Source organism: Lepidochelys kempii, chromosome 9 (genome assembly GCF_965140265.1).
Source record: "Lepidochelys kempii isolate rLepKem1 chromosome 9, rLepKem1.hap2, whole genome shotgun sequence".
Classification (NCBI taxonomy): Eukaryota; Metazoa; Chordata; order Testudines; family Cheloniidae; genus Lepidochelys; species Lepidochelys kempii.
Genome location: NC_133264.1, coordinates 73,861,122 through 73,875,951, shown reverse-complemented (window position 1 = coordinate 73,875,951; position 14,830 = coordinate 73,861,122). Strand labels below are relative to the sequence as shown.

The window sequence follows — 14,830 nt, the reverse complement described above, 5'->3', positions numbered from 1 at the left end:
CAAATCAACAGCCGAGGGAAAGGAGGGAATACAGATATTACTTGGGAGAATGAGGAAGTTTTGAGGAGGAGCTGAAGCATATGTGAGCTTGAGATAGAAAACGGGCGACTGTTCTAGGTACTGAAAGTGGAAGAAGATGAAGGGGAGGAGGGTGAGAGGAGAGGACTGGGAGGAGACTTTCATTAATGCAACATTCTGTATCTCCACAATACAGCGGGCTCAATTTTGGGCTCAGTTAAGCCTCTTCAGCACAGTCCGTGAGGTTGCACAGGTGTAAATGAGGGGGAAATTTGGCCCAACATCTGCAATTTATTTCAATAATTGTTTTTAGTTAACATCCACGGCCACTGAATACACGTATATCATGATTAATTGGCATGGTACATACTAATCTATGCAGCTAAGGATTGTAATAAAGATTCAGTGTTCTTAGTCTATATTGTACCTGTATATAATGGAGAAGGAGGATCTAAGTTTTTCATAAAAGACATGTTCATGAATATACTCCACAGCATGGTTTGTTTTTAATTTCAGGAAACCGGCAAGACAAACGGAACTCGAGTCACAGCATAACCATGTGTTTGTTCCTGAGCTGGATGATAACTCAAGATATGTTTCTCAACAACAGTGGGCTAAGGTAAAAAGTGAAATATCTGCCATCTAGATTGTCACATGCTCCCACTTAAGTGGAAATCAGATGTGATTTGTAATGCTTCAGTGTATTGGTGAATAGTATTTGTAACAGTATACATTCTGTAGGCCAGTATGTTAAACAATCAGAGCTTAAAATCTCAGTTTGTCTTCATTCATCCAGTGCTGCCTTGCATCCAAGCAGTGCAGGTCAGAGGAGGAAACAAGCCAGCATTAAAAGTGCAATGAATACAGGCAATTATGTATGGTATGTGTGAATATAATGCTTGTGAAAAACAGATGTTGAATCTGACGTTCTCAGTTTATCTACAGAACAGGTACTGCGTGGACAGTCGTAGTGCAGGTTTCCACTGCTATGGTCTGTCAGTGTGTCTCAACACTGACCTCTAACAAAAGTCAACTCAGGTTGCTGAGGAAGTGGTTTGCTTTCCAATTCACTTAACTTATTGCTTTCCTAACAAACATGAATATACCTGTATGCAGTGTTGTTGTTGCCATGTTGGTCCCACAATATACCTGTCATGTGGCAGTATATGGCAATTTAATTACTGTAAATTAAGTAAAATTGTTCGCCTGCAAATTTTAAAAACATGTAAAGATTTTCATGTACAAAATGGATATGTTCACAGATTTGATGGGCACATTTAAGGAAGCCTAGCAAGGATTTGTTCCATACTATATCTATGGTCGTATTCTGTTGTAATGAAGATATATCAGGGAAGATTCTCAGCTGATGTACTAGCATAACTGCTTTGAAATTAATGAAGCTATACTAATTTATACTTGCTGGGGGCCTGGCCCATCATGAAAAAAAGATAATGTAATGCCTTAAAATTTGATACAATGAAATCTTGGACTAAAGCTGTATATAAGCTATGAATGTAATTAGGGTACATCTACACTACCTGCCGGATCAGCGGGTAGTGATTGATCTATCAGGGATCGATTTATCACGTCTAGTGTAGATGCGATAAATTGATCCCTGATTGCTCTGTCATCGACTCCTGTACTCCACCACAGCGAGAGGTGGAAGTGGAGTCGACAGGGGAACGGCAGCAGTCAACCCCGCGCCGTGAGGACGGGAGGTAAATCGACCTAAGATACGCCAACTTCAGCTACGAGAATAGCATAGCTAAAGTTGCGAATCTTAGGTCGATCCCCACCCCAGTGTAGACCAGGCCTAAGTATTTCTTCCAACTGTATTTAGTTTGCCTTTCAATTTATTGTAGGTGAAGGGCTAACCTCTGTGTAAAACTAATAGCATGGCCCTTCTTTCTTCTGCCATGTATGTTGTGAGACTTCTCATCTACAGACACTTCTGTGGGTGGATTAGTTGGTTTCGGCTGGCCAGCAGAGTATGCTTATGCATAATGTAATTTTCAGTTTCTCTGTTCTTCGTTCCCTAGATGAACAGTCAAGCTTGTGATAGGACATATGTACCTACATACTAAAAAGTTTTGCCATAATTCATAATATAAATTCAGTTAAAATACACAGTGTACCACTGAATTAGTACTGAGGCTGGAATACTTTAAACAACCGCTTCCTGTTTTATTATTTTATCTTTGGAACAAGGATGAGTCAAATCCTAAATTCACATTGAAGTGAATATGCAGCAATCTCTTTTACTAGCTGGCTAAACTGACCTGAAGCACAGAAGTTACATAAAACTGGCCCAAGGTCACACTGTGAGTCAATGACAGAGCCAGAAAAAGAGCCCTGCCTTCATTCTGGGATACATTCTTTAGGATAGTATCTAAACATTTATATGGCACTCATCACCAAAGCGCCTCACAATCATTTTAATGAATTTTATCTTCACAAACTCTCTGTCAAACAGGGTAGATTAAAAGAGTAGCCCAAGGCCATAAAGGAAATCTGTGACTGAGCTGGGACTTAAACTCCTGTGTGCTAGTCTATAGTGCCCTACTCACTAGACCATTCTTCCTATGCCAATTTCCCACTCCTGACTCTCAACTCTGTTCTCTGACCATAGACAACATATTTTCAGTAACAGGGATCACCACTTGTACTAGCCAGCAACGTAAAGAAGAAATGGCTATATAAACTTTAACTGTATGAGATAAGGGACACATAGGAACTCACTGTATGTCCATATTCTCCATTTCTTCCATTTGGACCGGTGCATGCAAGTCATCTCATTTACAAACAACAAATCTGGCTACCTGAGAAATGAAAGCAGATAGCTGCCATGATAAATATATTTATAAAATATTTTAATAGAAAATCATTGATCTTATCACTTAACAGAAATACATAAGGCACAGCTTTTCTTTCACCAGTAGATGGTGCTGTTTAATTTTTTTATAATTATTGCTGAATTTGGTACTACAGATGCTAGCTTTGTCTTTTCTTACTGAAGTAGTAAATAACCTACCTCTCAAATGAAAAGTAGAAGTGCTACAAACTAGGGGTCCACTTCTGCAGCCCTTACTCGTGTGAGCAGTCCCACTGGAGATGTAAGGGCTAATGCATTATGCCCTCATTCACCTCCATGTTATTCTCTTACAATGAAATATTTCTTCAAATTGTTAGTTTCTAAAAACTAAAAATATAACGCTAATGCGTTAAACTATTTTTAATTAAGTTATTATAGCAAAAGAAGGCCAGATCCTAATCTATGCTATGGCCTTGTTATGATACCAAAGCAGTGAAATGGCCCTAAAAAACTGCCATAAAGGAGAAGCTAGCTGGTGAGTTTCCCATTGGGGGGAATACGCAGGTGGTGTAAAGATGGGATGGGGGCATGGCCAATGTGCACTGTAGTCCTAAAAATCCCTGCTACCGTAATAGCCCTATTGCCCTGAGCAATTAGCCAACATTTTGGGCCTTGTTGTCTTGTTTACAATAGGAGGAGAGAGTGATGATATAAGTCTGGTGTTTCTTTGGTGCAATCCTGTTTATTTACAAAGAATGTACACAAAATCCTGTTTACCTGAACACAGTAGGAACAAACAACGGGCAGTTTTCTTGCTTATTATTTGCAAACCTGCCTTTTCAGCCAGCACTGTGCTTAAAAGAAGCTCTTTTGGCTTCTTCTCAGGGCCATGCTACTTGTGCTTCTCTGACTTTCCTGACTGCTTTCAGTTGGCTTTCTGCCTTTGAGAGAGACAGACACATACACACCCTTACCTACATATCTACCTGCAATCCAGTCAGTGCCCCAGCCCCTGCATTTGTAATCAGTCCAATGGAAATCCCACTTATTCTCCCTTAGTTCATTCGTGCTCAGGTTTTTCATGTGGCTGATGCTTTGGGCAGTGGTTTCTATCGTTTCAGCTATCTTATTTCATAAAGGAGCTTATTTGCTTTTTCCATTTACCCAGAATGAACGATGGTCAGCATGCCCATCAGCTGCAATGAGATATTTTATTGCCCACAGACCAGACTCGTTTTCTGGAAGCTACCAACACCCTCCAGCACAACAGCCCCATTGGCGTTACGAATTAGAATATCCCAAAGTAACTATGCCTCTGGGTGGTGATTCTGCTGCAGCTGCTAACACTCCAATAAAGATAATACTTACAGTCCTAAGAAATAGAGAAAACTAAAAGAATGGTGCCGCTGACATTAGTTGGATATTTGCCTAAATAAGGAAACCAGAACCAACCCTTTCATGTGTTAGACAAAATTGGGCTAGTCAAAACACTAGAAACTGTACACTTAGGGACACTGGCAGGGAGGTGGGCCATATAATTCTTCCCTCCAGATGCTAGTTTGTTAAGCTAACAACTTGCTGATGATCCTGACTTGTTGTAGCTTTAGAAGAGGAAACATAATTTGAGCTTGGTTGCCACTACAGAGTACATATTTTGATTCTTCAGATTGCTCCCTTTACTGCTGCATGAAAATGATGCTCTGGTGTTTCATCATTCTCTTTTTAAGAGAGGATCTTGCTGCAAAACAAAAAGATACTGCATTAAAAAACAGCACCTCTACAATTACTCACACATATCAGAAGACCTCCACTCTACATCCGCTTCCTTCTCTCTCTCTCCTCCATAATACAAATGATGGAAAAGAGAAACAAATGTTGTTGTTTTTTTAAAAAACCCAAACATTAAAATGACCTTCACTATCAGAGTCATTTTGTTGACTTTGTCTTTCATTTATACTGGGAGTGAATTAGGAGTAACTGATATCAGTGGAGTTGTATTGTTATAATACTGGTGGAAGAGGAGCATCAGGTCCATTGAGCCTTATTTGTTATGTGGAATTTACAACTATTATAATGTTAATGAATTGATAGTGACAAGGGTGATTTATACTATCTTCACAACAAAAGTGAAGAGTTTTATAATTGGTAAATCAATTGATACATATACAATTGATACATATACAAGTGTAAATACTAAATTTTTAAAATCAAAGTCAAATGCTAGCAATCTGCACCAGATGAGTTACTTTTGTAAACATACTGTTGTGTACTTGGTGTGTAAAGCCTTCACTTCTCATCTTTCTTATACAGGATGACTGGACCACAGAGAATATTAGAATGCCAAAAATTCAACTGCAAAGCCAAAGTTTTGTGCAATCACAGTCACCTGGTGAAGTAGAAAGTTTCAGGTATGCTATGCTTTTGTCAGGCCTTCTTTTCTCACTTTCTCTCCAGACTTGGTCCTTGGCTTAGAGGGTGAAAGAATCACTATATAACTTTCAGTGGTATAGGAATTGCCATACAGGATCAAATCATTAGTCCATCTAGTCCAGTACCCTACCTCTAACAGTTGCCAGTACCTGATATTTCAGAAGATGCAAGAAACCGATAGTGCACAATTTCAGAAAAACCTGTCCAAAGCGGAAGTTTCCTCCTTACTCCCATCCACCCAGGATTGGCATGTGCCTTGAAACCTGAAAGTTTCTCTCTCTTAATAGATTGGAATAATGTGACCCTTCTTTCTCTTGTCCAGTGTATAAATGTCCAGTGCTTTGTTGAATCCTTCTAAGCTTATGGCCTCAATGGCCTCTATAAGTGATAAGTTCCACTTATTTTTTTTATATAACACGTAATTAGCATTTCCTCTTATCAGTTTAGAACCTTTCAATTTCATTGAATTTTCCTTATTTTTGTATTACAATAGAGTAAACAGAAGCATATGATTTACCTCCTCTAAATCATGTATTATTTTGCATACCTCTTTTTATTCATCACTCCTCTAAATTAAATTGTCTCTCATCATACTAAAGTCCCTCCATGCCTCTCTAATCATTTTCAGTGCCCATTTTAGAACCCCTTCTAGTCAGCTATTTGATCAGATTAAACTTGTACTAAGAATTGATGTAAACTAAATACATTTTATTTCTAATCATAGTTGAATTCCATTTGCTCAAGTTAGGGCTTTGCACAAATATCTGAACAACTATTCTTCATTGTTATAGTCCTTCTTTTACATCCTCATTGCCTGGTCCAGTTGCTCTTTCCATCATTACTCTGCTACTTGCTTCTTCCTTCTACTCCCAGCCCGCTCTCTCCACCTCCCCTTTTTTTTAAGGCACAAAGCAGAATCTAACTGTTCTGTGACACTTTCTTTTAAGGATCATTGAAGTTCTAATATATCTAAGTGTATTCAGGGGTTGCTATTATACCTATTGCATTAGTATTCATTGTACTTTTGAATCTTTATATGCATATTATAATTTAGCAGCTACTCACTAGGTTGATCAGATACATTGTTTTAGAATTATGAGACTTTGGGAAAACTGGTGAGTTTTTCTCCTTTTGAACAATGTTCTTTGTCCTCTCACGACTCAAACACTGTTGTTGCAAATACTTCAGGATTGTTCTGTGCATTAATGTTCCATGAGAAATAGCACATAGGACTAAATTTACCAAGTTAGAGTCTAAATCTTCAATTACTAGGTGATCTTAGTGTTTTTCATAAATCTCTGAGGTTTGTCAAATGTTAGATTCATAGATATTTAGGTCAGAAGGGACCATTATGATCATCTAGTCTGACCTCCTGCACAACGCAGGCCACAGAATTTCACCCACCACTCCTGCAAAAAACCTCACACCTATACCTGTGCTATTGAAGTCCTCAAATCGTAGTTTAAAGACTTCAAGGAGCAGAGAATCCTCCAGCAAGTGACCCGTGCCCCATGCTACAGAGGAAGGCAAAAAACCTCCAGGGCCTCTTCTAATCTGCCCTTGAGGAAAATTCCTTCCCGACCCCAAATATGGCGATCAGCTAAACCCTGAGCATATGGGCAAGATTCATCAGCAGATACTACAGAAAATTCTTTCCTGGGTAACTCAGATCCCACCCCATGTAATATCCCATCACAGGCCATTGGGCCTATTTACCATGAATATTTAATTACCAAAACCATGTTATCCCATCATACCATCTCCTCCATAAACTTATCGAGTTTAATCTTAGGGTTAAATTCTGTTCCACCTAATCTTAGCTCTCATTAAAAACAAAAAGTTAAGTTTCTAGCCCTTTTCTTTCTGAAGCTAAATTTCAAAATAGGTGACTAGGCTTGTAAATTAATAATGGTGACTTTTCTCCAAAAATCATAGGTTTATTCATTTTGATTTTTAGGGAGGAAAAAACCACAATTCCCTCAGTTAGCTATGCTCTCTCCCCTTCTTATTCCTCCCCAACAACTGCCAGACACCAGAGCTCCTACCTCCAGGTTCTGCAGTAATAGAATCTTCACTCCCTTAACAGGAGGAAGGCAACTGGCAGCACAGTATTCTCCCCTTACAGGATTAACAGGTAGAGATATCCCTTTTCTTCCATCACTAATGGAGTGGAAAGACGAGGAAAGTCAAAAGAAAAGCATAGAAAATCCATGACACTTGTGAGCATGACGACAAATTTACTTCCTTATCTATCGCTTAAGATTAGGGTGTATCTGGATTTAGAATACAGCTGAATAGGATGAGATGATAGCAGTGCGTTACCAGAGCCATGCATAACTCCGACTTCCTTTAAGGAAGAGGAGCATAGCTATCGGCCTTTTGGCCCTTGGTACAGGCTTGCTCTCATATATAAATATACCAAAATAGTCAAGATATACTAATCAAAGATTTAACACCTAGCTAAAATAACCAGCTACATCAGCTCATTCTGTGCCCTGAGCAGATGTATGATATGTAAGAGAGTAAGAGGAGACAGAGAAGCTTCCAGTACAAACATTGTCAAACCACATAACCCAAATTTTTGGCGTATAAATTTTACGTGGCTAGACTTGCATTCATTTGAAAAATGTTGTGTGGTAAAGGCCTACAATATCTCTAGCTGTCCCCATTTCTTCTCAAAAATTTCATCTCTAGTCTCATTTTTGGCTAAATTACGTAAAACCTGTATCTTCCAGCAGAGAACCTCCTGTATAACTTTTAAACAACATTATCAAAATATTAAGAAGAATTATTCCTGAAGGAAATTTATTGTTGAAAGCTGGTTTTGTAACCAGAGAGACATTGCTTCGGAAATTGAATGTCACAAAAGGTTATTAGTTATTTGACTTGATAAAGTATAATCTGGCAATTTTAGATGAAATATCTTTCCATTCAATTGGCAAATGTGAGGAATACAGAAAGATTTGGTCAGTGTTTCTTGAGCCCTGTGGTTAGTATTCTTGCTTTCATTTATTCTAATATGGACTATATTTAATAAGTATTATCTTTGTAAAATTGTTATTGTGTTGATTTTTAAAATGTGATATTAATAAATCATTATATATATCAGGGGTGGCCAAACTTACTGACCCTCCAAGCTGCATATGACAATCTTCAGCTGAACCCCAAGACCACCCTCGCAGATAGGCAGAAGCCAGAGGCAATGTGTGGGAGAGCTCATCAGGTCATGTCCCGTCCCCACCCTGACCCACCCCAGATTTTTGCAGGGTTTGCTGGCCCTGCTAAGTCACATGGTGCCACAAGGCCCCTTCCCTGCACAGCAACGGTTGGAGCCAGCAAATTAGGAGCTGTAGCTGTGGGGAGAGGCAGCAGCAAACAGCTAAGAACTGCAGGGAAAGCTGTTGCTTTTGCTGCTGCCTCTCCCTGTGGAGCTAAAGCAGCGGCCCCTCCCTGCAGCTCACAGCAGTTTACCGCTGCCACTCCACATAGCGCTAACACCTGGGAGTTGCAGGGAAGGGCCACTGAGCGCCAAGGAAGGGGCATGCCTGGGGGGATGGAAACCTTTGAATTATGACACCCCCCTCCCCCGCTCCCGCACACTCTCAGCAGGCACCAGTCATCGCTGGCAGAAGCCCCTTCTCACCACCCCGCCAAGACCAGAAGCCCTGAGCTTCCCCCATCCTCCCACAGTCTGGTAGGTAGAGAATGGGGGGGGGGGGTCTGGGGGGCTTTGTGAGCCATACTTTAACGTAAAATAGCTGCATGCAACTTGTGAGCCATGGTTTGGCCACCCCGGTATGTATTATGGTAGTACCCACAGGCCAAAATTGGGATTTGGGCCTCATTGTGGTAAGTGCCAAATATAGAGGTAGATATGGTCTCTGCTCCAAAGAGCTTACAGTCAAAGGGAACTACTCACATCCATAAACATACTTATATGCTTAAGTGTTGCCAGGAATGGGGCCTAAGAGTGAAGTGAAATGTCAAAAATAAAGCTTTTGGTGATTGTTTTAACTCAACACACAAATACTGTGTCATCATTTACAATTATTTATATTTTTTTTAGACATTGCAAATATTTTTAAACCCTGTTTGTTTAATTCTGATAGCTATATACCACATCGGCCATCAGGAAGAGCAGTTCAAATAGCAGACAGTTCTTTCAGCCTCCAATCTCCTCAGCGTAACCAGTTTGGCTATCAGAACAGTCATATTCCTAATGCGGATTATGAAGAGGACATCCCCATTCCACCTATGTCTGGGAGGCAATTTCCTGTACGTATAAACTATCTCAAGCACACATGAAAGGTGTCCCTTATACAATCTTGTAACCTGACACTTGAGAATAAACTGTCATAATCCTGTATACATTTTATGTGGCTAGACTTGCATTCATTTGAAAAATGTTCTGTGTGCTAAAGGCTTACATCTCTAACTTCTGTGGTTTTTATCCCAGAAATCTCCTATTACTGTTCAGTCTAGGCTAGATTGTGAAAGCCCCATTTTGAGGGTTTTATCCTTGTGTGAGCCCTCTACATATGGGTAAATTTGACCTATTGTGGAGGTCAGTGGGACTACTCATATGAATAAGTGCTTAATAAAGTGAGTAACAGTTGCATAATCCAGGCTTCTAACAGAGAATCTAGAAGACCAAAAGTATATCCATCTGCTCTATGGAAACTATAAATCTATGTTGCTGATACAGTGAGGGGAATTTTTAAAATTTCTGTGAAACACAAATACCTAACAAGCTGATTCACCAATGTGTTACACTTGTTTTGTGCCAGCATAATTTATTTATTTGGTTGGAGTTACACCAGTATGAAACTAGAGTAATGTAGTGACAGTTTCTAGAGTCATGCTTAAATCTTCGGTGGGGGTGATGTACAAATCTAAAAGGAGTGCTGTAGATACAAAGCTCTTAGTATCTAACTATGGTATATTGAGCAATTTACAAATTGACTCATTATTTACTGTTTAACTAAATTTTCCCTGAAGTGTCAAATGTGTCAAACTTTCTCCATCACTTTCTGCCCTAAAATGTTGTGTTATTGCTAGCACTGTTAAACAGCAGATAATAGTAATAACAATAGTGCTGCTAATATTTAACTCTTACATAGCACCTTTCATCCAAGGATCTCCAAGTGCTTTACAGACATTAATACAAAAGCTTCATGGCATGTTTGTGAAGGTAGGTAGGTAGGTACACATACTATAAAAAAGTAAACTTAGGCACAGAGAAATTAAATCTCTTTTTCCAATACACAGAAAGCCATTTGTAGAACTGAATGTAAACCATGATTCACATTTCCTTGCTCTAGCCACTGAATCATTTGTAAATGATTATTTAAAACAATGTAAGGACTCCAATTGCTTCAGCAATTAATGTCAATAAAAAATTCTAAATAAATAACCTAACTAGACTCCCTTCCTGCCCCGTAGTTGTCTCTTTCAGTGGTGCAGTGTAATGATTTGCATGTACAAACAATTTGGGGTCTTTCCATATGGAAGGTCCTATGCAAGTAAAATAGGCACAGCTCTTCATAATAGTCAACCCCCACCCTCACCCCCCAAAAAAAAATCAGTAAGGGAAGGGTTTACTGTAAAGATTCTAAAAAAACTTGTTACAAAAAAATTAAGAAAAATAAAATAGTCAGAAAACCTCAAATATCTAATTGTTTTCCATTAGACACTCCACGTACTCGTCATTTATGTATATATTATGTATGGTTTCTCAGAGGTTCATTCTTAAATCTGACAGAAATCCCAACATGAATCAGGCCTTTAGAGTAGGTGCAAAGTAGAATTAATGACATTAAAGGGAGTTGGGTTGCCACCAACCAAAAGTTTCCCACCACTATTCTTAAGGACACAAGACATTTATTTTGCTGTATACATTTGTTGTCATCAATGCAAAAAATGAGGGTCTGAAAGCTATTTCAGCCAGTTTGAATTCTGGAAGAGTTTTTCTTTCACTTAGGCATAAGTTTCGTGTAATTCCCATATAAAAAGTTGCAGACATCCCATGAAGTCCATTTTTTTCAGAAGCCTGTATTCCTATTCAAGTATTGTCTTCAATTAGTTGTTCAAAGGTTGATTGCAAAAGGGGAAAATGGTAAGAGAATGAAAAATAAGATGCCTTTTCCTCTCAAGTTTAAACTATGTTTTAAAACAGTTCTTGCTAGCCGAGTGATGAACTAATTTACCTCACCCTGGCTGGGGAAGGTAGGATCTATTCTGTAGCATGATTTTGTGAAACTATGTTGCATATGTGATCACGAGTACCATGTGAAATTGTGGAACTTCGAAACAGACAGCATTTTCGTGGACTTTTGACCAGACTTACACACTGCTCAATAATCAGGGCCCGACCAAATTCATAGCTGTGAAGAATGCGACCTGGACCGTAAAATCTGGGCTTTTGTATTCTTTTACCCTATACTATACAGATTTCACAGGGGAAACCAGTGTTTCTCAAACTGGGGGCCCCAACACAAAAGCAAGTTATGGGGGGTTGCAAGTTTATTGTAGGGGGGTTGTGTTATTGCCACCCATACTTCTGCTCTGCCTTCAGAGTTGGGTGACCGGAAGGCGGTGGTTGCTGGCCAAGGGCCCAGCTCTGAAGACAGCACCACAGAAGTAAGGGTAGCACTACAATACCATGCCATCCTCACTTCTGTGCTGCTGCTGGTGATGGCGCTGCCTTCGGAGCTGGGCTCCCAGCCAGCAGCTGCCACGCTCCGGCCACCCAGCTCTGAAGGCAGCGCCATCACCAGCAGCAGCAGTGCAGAAGTAAGGGTGGCAATACTACGACCCCCCTACAATAATCTTGCGACCTCTTCACTACCCACTTTGGAGTCAGGACCCCTACAGTTACAACACTGTGAAATTTCAGATTTAAATAGCTGAAATCATGAAATTTATTATTTTTAAAATCCTATGATCATTAAATTGACCAAAATGGACAATGAATTTGGTAGGCCCATACCAATAATCTATCTTGGCAAGATATAGTGTAACATTCCAAGCTTTTGGAGAGCTTCAAAAAGACACACAAAAGGAGAAAAAAAACCACCACTGCCAGATAAATGTTTTCTTCTTTCCCAAGTGTAGAATTTCCTCCCTAAAATTACACCAGCCCAAAGTCAACAACAGACAACATTCAGTCCCAGACCAGTGACAGATTGAAGGTACAATATCGCAGAGCCTTGCAAGGACAGAAATGGGAGGCGTTGGAAAAGGTGATTTCTAGCTCTCCAGTGGGACACACCGCAGTTGCTTCAACTCCTGAAATTTTTGAGGATATCAAGATATTAGTAATTTAATTAGTTCTTAAATTCTTTATATATACTAGAGCAATTAAGTAATATTTTTATTCTAAAAAAAAAAATGTTTTTTTGTCCTCTCTCTCTGGTCTATCTGTAGAGCAGGACTCATGGTACTGAGGGAAACTTTTTTTTATTCTTTAAAACATTTCTAAAAATAGTTTTCTCTGTTAAGATGGTGACATAAGCATAATACACAATGATATGGTCTGCAGGTTTTATTGACCCTTTTTTTGGATAACCTACTTGTAGCCTCACCAATGATGAACAATACAGCTATCCCAAATTCATAGTGATAAAACCTTTACATCATACCATATCTCTATTAGCTCTTACTAACATGGTTTGGATCCTGTGTGCACTGGAAGTCAAATCATTTGTAATTTATATCAAAATGATCTCCAGATACTCCAGATGGCTAGTGTTCACAAATACAGAAACTAGTACTTAAAATGTACTTAACGAAACCTAATTTGACATATAAATATGAACAGCCACTTTTAAGAGGAAACAGTAGGAAATGTCTTGTTCAATTACCTTTATTTACATTTTAACTTCAATCTCTTTACAGAAATATGGCATACCGGAGTTTTCTAGGTCTGACAGGTTTCAGAGTGTTGCTCAACCAATGAACAATCCAAACACTGGAAGACCTTATGAACTAGGACGCTCACAAAAATATATGTAACTACAAGAAAGCTTTATAAAAAAGGAATCATCTATGGAATATTACTCATTATAAAACCAAATTCAGGTTGTTTCTGAAAATATCTTATTTTGTTTCCTATCTGATTGATATAGTCCTAACCTTCTTTCTGAAGACTTGATTATGCAGTTGGATATCTGTTTCTAAGTAGTGCCCTAACTGTTGCATATCTGTCAAGACAAAAAGATTTTTGTGTTCACTAAATTCATTTTGTGCATGTGTGGCAGGAAAGGCCACATAAGGCCACATGCTCCCCTCCTACAGAAATACTCATGAGAAGGAAAAAGGTGCTTTTAGTTTAACCTAAAAATCCATGGGAAATCCAACATTCTTTCCTTTGAGAGGAGAATCTAGAGTCACATGGAGGAGACGGGTCATGGCGACCAATCAGCCCATTGTTCCACAAGAAATCCTGTCACTAGCTAGGGGAGGTTGGAGCAGACTCTCAGTGGTCTGCATCTCAGTGCTGCTTTCCATCCCTCTCTTTCCTTTGTAGAGTTTGTTCCACAGCCATGGTGTCATAAGGTGCATTTCTACTCCCTTAAGGGGGACTGACGACATTGAGCAAAACCCATAAGGTTTTGTTTTCTGAAATTACACAGGTTCCTCAGGACAACATGGCATGTAGAATGGCTGCTCCCAGACTCCCTCCACATTCCTCATTTCCCTTAAAGCAAAAAACCTAATTACAGCTTGGGATTGTAAATTAAACCTTTAATTTTGTATATACTGACTACTTACAGAATTGGAGGGCCAAATTCTGTTCTTAGTTACCATGATGCAACCCCAATGACTTCAGTTAATTTTGCATGCGTGTTTGTGAGAGCAGATTCGGCTAGAGGTTCCAGTAAATGCAAGAGTGAAGTTCCAACAAAATTTTGTGTAAAATCCCCACTTTGTTCCATGTTTATGGATCCACTATTCCTTTCCTGGTCTGTCATAATGGGCACACGTTTCTATAATCCAACCACTGCTGTGATCTTAGGGCCATATTCTTCTCTCCACCAACATGAAGCTATTCATTTCAGAACCGCAAGCAGAGTTTCCCTCTACTCAAAATCAGCGAGGTCAGACCTCCATAGTAATTTGGGCATAGGACAAGAGAATAGAGTTGGGGAACATGTTATGCTATAGACTCTACAGCTGTCTATTTGGAAGTTAATACTATTTCAGAGTTGACATTACCTCTGTTTGGCTCCTCTCTATGATTGCTACTGCATAGCCGTGAAGGAGGCAAGTAATTATGGTCCAAATGCATGATGTCATGATGAAAGCATTGTGTTGAGATACTGAGCTTCCAGGTGTCCTAAGATACAGTCAAATCTTGGGACATCCACTAATTTAGAGAGCTGAACCTCTGCTGTTGCATTGTGCTGCCCAATCTCTCTTGTACTTGGTCTCCCTGACATCAAGTCAATTTCCCTGATCCTAAATGTTCAACTCAAAACTCTTTAGTTTCCCCTTTAAAATATGGTTTGATTTTATTTGTAACTTGTATGAAAGACATGAAAATATAGTAGTGTAATTTCAACCCTTTGT

The 14,830-nt window shown here is 39.3% G+C and overlaps 1 protein-coding gene across 1 annotated transcript in view; it reads left to right on the top strand.

The window, feature by feature from the left end:
- Positions 1–14,830, top strand: part of LOC140917642 (uncharacterized) — a 36,565-nt gene extending 21,735 nt beyond the window's left edge. Inside the window, exons 6-9 of the mRNA XM_073360899.1 lie at positions 535–637; positions 5,141–5,238; positions 9,370–9,535; positions 13,157–14,830. Coding sequence (XP_073217000.1) covers positions 535–637; positions 5,141–5,238; positions 9,370–9,535; positions 13,157–13,273 — 484 coding nt within the window. The 3' untranslated portion in view covers positions 13,274–14,830. The remainder of the gene's footprint in view (positions 1–534; positions 638–5,140; positions 5,239–9,369; positions 9,536–13,156) is intronic.